Genomic DNA, 9,290 nt, shown 5'->3' with positions numbered 1-9,290 from the left:
TGTACGCGCCAGTGCTCCCTTCAACTACGCATGTGTTACGTGGTGCTGCCAGGCAGGGCCGCTGATGCATATTGGACACAGACTCATTAAGTATGCCTTTCCTGAGAGAGCACCTTTTTGAGGCATCCCTACTGTGCCTTCACTGCACGCGTTATATCCAACCCATAAGGGATTGATTACCTTGAGTTACCAGCAGAACGTATTTAACCAGATTAGGATTTGCCTGCATCAGTTTACAGATGCTTACACGACGTTGCCCTGTCCAGCAGAGCTACCTCCCCTTTTAAACCCACCTTACGCCCTGGGCCATAGCAGCCGAGCTACCAGCTGCATTGCACAGATCTGTTAGATAGCAGATTTTACTTACTTCAGACTGCGGACAGCAGAGCTATATCAGAGTTGCACATTTTACAATTTGAGGGATTTAGCAGTACAGCAGTCCTTTGGATTACGCAGGCAGTACACAGGTTTATAGGATCAAGCATCAGACAGCACACACTTTCATGCGTTGCTTGACCTTATTAGGGACCTGGTGTTATTACAACTTTTTAACAGATGATTTAGATTTCACTGGGTCAGGGTATGTGTGGCATAATTCTATAGCTTGAGGTAAAACGGTTCTAAAGTGTTCTATTTTGAAGTATACATGTGTTACTCCGATTATCGGGATGTTAGTTGCAAGGTTTAGACAGTAGCACTACTGTCCAAGTTACATATGCCTTACTCTAGGGTCCTAGGTGATAGGGCCATCTTTCAGGTTACACATAATTTGAAAGCTAAAGCGGTAGGTCACAGCATTCTCATGCTGGTTTAAGAGGTCTTGAAGTCTGAGATGTTAGGGCAATTCATTTGGTTACGCAGGTCCAACAGTAAATACCTATACACAGTAGGGTTTACCCTGTGCTTATAGAGGTCTTACAGGCTGAGCCAAGAGGTAGTAAACAAGCATTTGCAATGCACTAGGTCTCGCATTTGTGAGAGTTTAAGCTGTTAGCATTGTAAATGACAGTCTTTTATTTATGTTTTAAAAACCAAAACAAAGGCTTTGTCATTTACAATGCCAATAGCTCAAACCCACGCAAATGCGAGACCTATTGCATTGCAAATGCTTGTTTTATTTTGTTCCAGTTTTCCTGAGTGAACAAGTACTTGAAAAATAAACCATGCTGTTTATAAACATTAAAAATATTGAATTAAGTGTACTGTTTATAGATACCTTAAGGGAGGAGTGTGCTTCTCCTCCAGTTTTTGTAGCTTTTTCTCCCTTCTGCTTTTTTTCAATAATGCTTTACAAACAAGCACAGGCAAAGTCAATAGCTTGGCACACTCATAAAATTGGAAGCTTTTGCCTTTTCCAATGCTTGTCATGTCCTAATATAAGGGCTTTCAAATCCTGCATTCAAAGTGTCATTAGCTGGAAGACAGATCTGTCTAAACATGTAGCAAATTTCAAGGGGCCACTTGGCAGATGTAGACGCATCTGGAAAAGTAATCTGTGTGGATCACTTTGGGAAGCTTTTTGTACAACACAAAATGCCTCTATCACTTTCGATTGATCTATCCATAAAATGTGCAGCGCTATTCTGCAGGATTTGCGGACAGCCCCAATGTGACATACTTATCAAAACAATCAATAATGGAGCACTCGTTATGCTGCTTGTAAGTCAACGTATAAAATGGCACCCTGATGAGTTTGAAAATAGCTGTTTAAAACGTTTATGGTCATTATTCTTTCCTCTTCAAATCAAAGTCCAGAATTCATATGAAGTGGTAAGTCGTTTTTTACTTTGTTTTGACACAATCAAGCATAAAAATAAAGTTGGTTCAGTGATGACAAATTACAGATGATTCAGTCTGAATAATTGTTATTTAACAGCTATTTTCGAACTCATCAGAGTGCCATTTTGCAAGTGTACAGCTTGCAAGAATAACGAGTGCTCCGTTATTGATTGTTTTGAGGAATGATCACCGAGCCATCTTGGATCAGGCTAAGGCACATTGTGGCATCAGATGTGTAATAGTATATGAGCACCAATGTGCAATATGACTGTGCTTTAAGGGTAGGGATGTGCAACACATGTACCAAGGTTGCTTCTTTCTATATATGATCCCCATGCGACATACCACCTGCCTGGAAATCCATGCACTTATAGTCACGCACTTTGTTTGCGTGGTCTTATACATATGTGTCACTCCAGGCATATTAAGGAAGCGTGCAGGTGAGGTGCTATGAGTTCTGCAACACAGTGCGCGAATTGCATCATGGGAGTAAGCCAGGTGACTCAAACTGCAGCAATAGTTAGCAATTACAAGCAAAGCGTGACCCGTTAAGCACCAGGAGATTTGCATGAGGTCACCTTCCACAGGTAACACCTGACTGGAAAACAATTATAACTTTAGTTAGCATCGCCGTCTGCTGACTCTCAGTTATCACAGACCAGTATGGTGCTGCTGAACGGTGAAGGTAGTTACCATTGGTTATTTTGTGAAAGAATTTCACATAGTACCTGTTGCAGTGTTCAGCGAACTGAGGAGCACAGTTGCATTACAAAACAACAAAGATGGCTTGTGCAACCGGATCGTGTAATTTCCCTTTCTCGGAACGGCTGCTTGCAAGCGGCGGTTTCCTGACAAATGAGGTTCTGCGTCCACTCTGCGCTGAACCTCGAAATCGGCTGGTTTGACATGTTTTATAGAAAATTCAGTTATTCTGAGTCCACTTAAGTGTTTATTTCCAGGGAGCTCGACGCCCCTTCCAAGAGCCCATTATATCATATGTATTGTGCGATGTAACGAGTACAAATCAGTCAAACAGTAACAAGCATCCCACCCAGGTCATGCATCATGTTTTGGTAAGATTTCATTCTCACATTTGTTTAATTGTATCACGGCAAGTTTGCACGTTTTGTCTCCTGCTGCTTGCTTGTCTAGCATTTTATGCATTTCATTTATTTAACACTTGAATACTGTTATCATTGTCCCGTGGAGCTTTTGGTGTCATCGCAACAAATCGTGGCACAGCGAGCACGGAACCCACGCCTGGGCATACACGTCATCAATTCAGCCATTGCTTCAAATGGAAATATGAGAGTACAGGCACTCCCATGACACCTGTTTGCTACACAGAAGTGTCGATAAGCTATCATTAAAAGTGATTACATTCTGCAGGTTAAAAATCCGCCACTCTCCCTTTCAAATTAAAAAGTGCAGGTACTTAATGACTGACCATTTAAAGGGCGGATTTCCCTGTTAAGGGCCACACCCTCTCTAGTTTAATGAGTCAAGGCCCATTTTATCCTCGTTTTATTTTAAAAAAGCAAATGCCTGTCTTTCAAATCGATAAAATATTCACTCAGTCCGACCGTATGGTCTGCATTAAATCCTAAATCTTTTATTACAAATTTAAGGCGGGCTTCATTATAACGTTGCTGGTTTGTGATTACAGTGCTCTGTGTGCGCATGTGCTGCGGAATGAAGCTGTGAAATGCCTTCGGTTGCTAGGTCGTTTCCCTAATTAGAGGTCAGTTCAAAGGGTGCTTGACCTCTGTGGTTTGCGGCGCATGGCTAGGTGCGAGGTGTGTGAGCCCGGAGGCCTCCCTCCGAGAAACGCTGGAAGCAAGATGAGCGACAGGCCAGAAGCAGGCAGAGCTGAGCCACACTGTACTCACTGTACAGTATTGTCAGAAGCTCGGCTATGAGAGCCCCGCCCCTGCACACCCATTGGATGCGCGGGAGGAAGCTTACAGGCTGCTCTCGCGAATGGGCTCAGGGGCAGTCTATGAGAAGCAGGTGCCGCGTGGCCAATGGCGAGGCGGGCCGCCTGGGTCTGGCAGACAGCCCGGGCGTGCACTATATAAAGTGCTGCTGTCAGCGGCAGCGCTGCTCTATGCTTATACACGCGACTGACTGTAAGAGAGCGGGGATAGAGAAGCAAGTGTGTGAAGGAACAGCTACATCTTCCAGACGCTAGCAAAAGAAGCCTGCACTAGGAAGGACGTCCACTGACGGAGGCCCGAGAAAAAACAGCTGGTGTTATTGGCTGTAGTGGAGACCTCTGCCGCCCGTGGATGGATATCTCCTGTCACAGGTTAAAAGAGTGACTTGTCAGAGGAGAGGTTCCAGGACACGGTTGTCTGGTCAGCGGCTAAATCTCCTCGAACCAAGCTTAGGTCCGAAGCCAAGGAAGGAGGACGCGAGTCTGAACTGTGGACGAAGGCAGGGTGTACCTGACGCCCCCGGGAGCCATGAAAGCCTTCAGCCCCGTGCGCTCCGTGCGGCGGAACAGCCTGTCTGAGCACAGCCTGGGGGTCCTGGCCCGAGCCAAGCCTCCCTCGCCGCTTGAGGACCCCCTCAGCTTACTCTACAACATGAATGACTGCTACTCCAAGCTGCGGGAGCTGGTCCCCAGCATCCCGCAGAACCGGAAGGTCAGCAAGATGGAGATCCTCCAACATGTCATCGACTACATCCTGGACCTGCAGCTGGCGCTCGACTCGCACCCGGGCATGGCTGCAGGTGGCAGCGGGCATGTTCAGCAGAGGTCGCCTGCCGCTTCCAGGAGTCCGCTCAGCGCCCTCAACACGGACATCAGCATCCTCTCTCTGCAGGTAAGCCGCGCACCTAAGAGGCTGTGTGTGGGCATGGTGTGACCGTGACTCGAAAGGACGGGAGTGGATGGACTTATTGTAATTTGTAGGGAGACGATCATCCACCTCCCGACCGTACATGCCATGTATAGAGGATATTGCCCATAGAGATACTTCGAACCACTGTAGTGCTGGAGCAGAGGCGTGTGATGTCCCGAATTGCTTAGATGCTGGGCATGTATGGTGATTTATGGTTTTTGCCAGAACTATCATGATCCCTCTCTCATTTAAAGTATTCTGACGTTTCTGGACCTCCCCCATTAGTTTCGATTGCATGAGCTGTGCACATCCTGAATACGCAAACTTGTACTTTCTGGTGTTGCTAAGGGCCCCGTAAACTCCATTTATGGTTGCAGAGATTTTGGGACCATCACTCCACAAACTCTCCCGCAACTCACCCTAGTGCGCCTCTTGCATGACCTTGTACAGTGAGTGTAGCATGTAGAGTCGCGTGGCAGTATCTGCGCCTTCCCGGGGTGAGTAGGGTGCGGGTCCTTGGCCATCCAGCGCTTGTCATTCGGACTCTACATTAAAGTAAATTCTTGAGTTGTGCTCTTCCCAACAGCGATTTACTTCGCTATCGGTAGTTGAGGTATGTAAAATGTCGTCTCATGACCATGTAGAGGCTGTTCGATATGGGTTATCCAAAACTTTATTTTAAAGCGGTGATTATTTTAATAACATTGCTGTTTTTGGATCGAAGTTTAATGCTGCCTCCCGAACTCCTTTTGTCTTTTTTTGTTTTTCTCCAGGCCTCTGATTTCCCTTCGGATTTATTGACGACGAATGACAGCAAGGCACTGTATCCCTGAACCCACGGTGAGTATCGCAGTGTTTGGGGGTTGGGAAGTGTGTGGGGTGGGGGGGGCGGTATGTAGTTGGAGGGTGGCCAGGTACATACGCTGGGACCGGTAACCAAAAGCCTGGAAAGGCGCAGAGCCCCTCCGGACCAAGTTCAGAAAGTTCCATTAGAATAGGACGATTTACGAACTGCACGCATTTCTTTTGACGTTAGTCCAGTGGGTTAAGCGCCTGCTTGCAGAGATCTAGATCTACGTGCAAACTACTGATCACTGGTTCGGCTCATGCCGAAAGACCGCCTGTGATCGGTACGTGAGCGATTCATTGCGTCATGGCATTAGATGTAAACAAACTTCATAGATCGCAACAATACCAAGCCAGTGTGGCTTATAATCGTCACATGCCCTATTTAAAGTCTGGTATAATATGGCTTTCTGTGGCTTTTGTGGGATTTAGCTTGACCGGTGTCACCAAGGACTTATACAATCCGTTGATGTGAACTACAAGTACCAGCATGCACTATTTTATGGATTAAGTCACAGGGTATTGCGCTCTTAGTACTACGCAGTATATGGTAGCCTGGCTAAAGTCATCATACGAGCCATGGTTGTTAGAGTTTCTCACTCGTTGGGCACAGTTAATCAGTATTTGTGTAATGTTTATTGTGCCCCCTGTCCTGGTATGGGTTAGCCACTGACCGTGGCTGGGTTGTTTTAGACTGTGACATGTACTGCAGGACACCAGTGAATGCACCCTGTCAGTGAGTGCCCGCGCAGCAGTGGTGTCAAAGCTTGCCTTTCTGGGACAGTCGGGCCCCCAAGCTTCATCCGGCTCTCCCACATCTCCTCATGCGCGGGGGTGATGCGAACAAGTGGCTGTATTTAATCAAATAATTCATGCAAGCAGCAGTCTGGCGCCTGCAATCACTGGTGCTTAAACAGATCGCGCTGGGAGGGGTCCTACTGTGGGGGTTTCATGTTTGGTTTACGCTGTGGAAAGCTCCCCCTTGTGTGTATGTGTGTGCCTGCATCTGGCTGCCACGGTGCTGCCCGATGTTGAGTGTTTGGCTGAAGTGTTCAAACTGCGGCTTCCTCCCTGGCGCCAGTCTGTCCCGATCTGTGCCCTGTTTGCATTCCCCTAAACACGCCTCTTTTCAATCTTTTGCAGGTGTTCAACCTCACAGATTTTTTTTTCTCTTGCACAAGATTACGGCATCACGATCGCGGAGATTTTTTTGTGTGTCAATCACCATTATGGGATCAACGTTGGAATCACTTAGACTTTTGTTAATAATAAAGCTATGATACCGTGGAGGATAAAAGCCTCCTTTCCTTTCCCCTGCTAAGTTATTCACCGACCTCTGGACTGATCAGTTTATTTATGAAGAGACTCTACTTCTCCAGTGGGGAAGGCTAACTTTTTATATACTATTCCCAGCATGGGGAGCGGATACCAGAAATACTATGTTTTGCCTGATTTCTTCCCACCCCCTCACACCGCAGACTTTGCCTGTTTTTGGAGAACCAAAAAAAACAAAAGGGTGGAGCGTGAACCAAGGGAAGGGTCCGAGAGTTCAGTTTTCGAGCTGTGTTTTATTGTGGGTCAGAAATGTAGATTTTTGACATGCACTAGGCTGACTTTTGTGTACATAGACGTATAAAGGAAGAGACGTCCTTGGCAACTCTTTTGAGTGTTTCCTTGTATAGCGGCAGAGGTCGATTTCTGCATCAATGCGCAAAGATTTACATTAATCATGCTGAACTTTTTATAAAAGTTCGGTTGTAAAACTTAACATTTTTATACGTAAATAAATAAAGTGTTTATTGAATTGACTGTTTCTTCGGGGGGTTAACTCATTTTACAATTGTCGCAATGTAACCCTATTATTGGAAAGGACTCTTGCAGATGTGCTCTCGCGTTACCAAATAAGCAGTGGATTCAAGCGCGTTTGCAGATTCTTTCTGGGAAGTTCCAAGATTGCGTTTACAGGGGCAGTTCCGTGTACGTATTTGTAAATCGTGTGTCGTGGACAGACGGCATCACAGAGTTCAGCATCTAACCGCCAAGTGTTTTTTTGGGTGCTAATACGCCTTACACAAACTGCCATGCACGCTTGTTTCCACTACTGTCAGCTACCAATCCCAAAGTTTAGAAAACAAAGTCCTGTACATTGTATGGTAATAAGTTTAGATGCGGCCTTACGTGTTCTTGGAATGATTTTCATCTCCGAGACCCCCTGTACTAAAGTAATTGCTGCGTTTCTTTGATTTGGGGGGGGGGGGCTTTTACACAAAGGCATACACGGCTGCTGCTAAATACAATACTTGGTCCAAGAAGTACGACTGTTAGCAAACTATGAACGCACTGAGCCCCAAGTGCTAAATTTATCCTTAGAGTAAGAATCAGTCACCCTACTGCAAGGGGCAAGACTCGTCTAATGAGTTAAACCGGTATCCAGTATAACGGGCCGCTGTGTGTACGGTCTCCGCTCCCTACCCGTGGAATGCCACTTTGACTGTTCTGGTCGGGCTCTTATTCTGAAGGAGAGGCCCGAGCGCCTGCCCGCGTCAGGCGTCCGCCGGGACTCTTACTGTGAAGGGCGCCTCACCTGCGCAGTCACACTCTAACCTGAAGGTGAACAGGTGTCCGAGCGGCGCCGCTCAGTCTGGAGCCGCTGCCCTCCCGCGCCCTTGACACAAAGCCCGCTCTCACACACGCACATCAAGGCCTGCCGCGGAGCCCGCCCAGCAGCCATCTCCTAATCCTCGCTGTGACCTGACAACCCAGCTGCTGCGGGAGAAACTTTCCCAGAGATGGTTATCTCCCCCAGCTCTGGCTGGGGAAAGGCCCCCGAGGGGAGGGAGGGCAAGCACAGTTCTCACTGCCGCACGTGCGGGGCCACAGACTTTTTTGCTTAGTGTGTGTAGTTTAACCAGTTCCTTTTGCATGACAAACGACACGTATCGGAATGTTAAGTGAAACAAGGCCTGCGTGTCTTACTTTCAACGCCTCGCTAGGGGCAGTAAGAGCAATATAAATTTAAAAACATTACAATCTAGGATAAGGCGACTTGACACGTTCCCGAACTATCCCCTCGCCCGCATCACTTGCGGAATTGTTTAATGCGTTTAGTCTCGGGGTTTTAAAAAGTTTTCACCAAAGAACTAAGTCCAATAATTCACTGGTTCTTCTATGCGCGTTTACGTGTGAGGTTGTATACACAAAAGTGGGTTTCATTAAGTTGTTCTAATACAGCAGGGAAATGATGGTGGCAGCATCGTGGCTGGGCCCTAGTTAAAAAGACCCACCTGCGAAAACTATCCTGGTTCCATCTATTCTTAGTCCACAAGCCATTGAACATTTAGGTGCACACCAGCATTAGTTCTTAAGGACACCACTGCCGTGGTACAAATATACCAGGTTGTCCCATATCATGGCACCCCCAGCCAGTATTGGTTACTTCCCTAACAGCATGTTTAAACTTTGAGACTTTGGCCACAAGTCAGAACAGGGAAGGCCAAAGTTCAAGTCCTAGAAGACAAATGTTAAAAGGCCAGGAATGGCTCCTGGTGTCTCGGATAACGTGTGGCAAATTGGCTGCCATAGTATTTAGAACTAGAAAAAAATCCAATATATATGGAATATCTGCCTGAGGTGTTCTTGCAATAGCAAAACTGCTAAGAGTATCGAGGGATGTTGCTGGCAGATTCTGCTTCAGGCACGACCAAGCCTTCTCTTTGGTGTTGCCTATTTATTTAATTTGCAGTTTTCTGCACACCAAGGCAGGTACGGTTAGCAAACACCGAGGCATGCATGGTTGGTAGCTGGCACCCTGTTATGAGG

At 46.7% G+C, this 9,290-nt stretch overlaps 1 protein-coding gene across 1 annotated transcript; it reads left to right on the top strand.

The window, feature by feature from the left end:
- The first annotated feature begins 3,878 nt into the window (after positions 1-3,878).
- On the top strand, positions 3,879-7,279 carry ID2 (inhibitor of DNA binding 2). The gene is made up of 3 exons (XM_085610746.1): positions 3,879-4,607; positions 5,399-5,465; positions 6,615-7,279. Exons 1-2 carry the CDS (start codon positions 4,245-4,247, stop codon positions 5,456-5,458), a joined length of 423 nt encoding a protein of 140 aa, XP_085466872.1. The 5' UTR covers positions 3,879-4,244; the 3' UTR covers positions 5,459-5,465; positions 6,615-7,279.
- The last annotated feature ends 2,011 nt before the right edge of the window (positions 7,280-9,290 follow it).

Source organism: Triturus cristatus, chromosome 6 (assembly GCF_964204655.1).
Source record: "Triturus cristatus chromosome 6, aTriCri1.1, whole genome shotgun sequence".
In the NCBI taxonomy this organism is placed as follows: Eukaryota; Metazoa; Chordata; class Amphibia; order Caudata; family Salamandridae; genus Triturus; species Triturus cristatus.
Note: the sequence above shows the minus strand (reverse complement) of the source record. Positions and strands in the feature narration are given on the sequence as shown.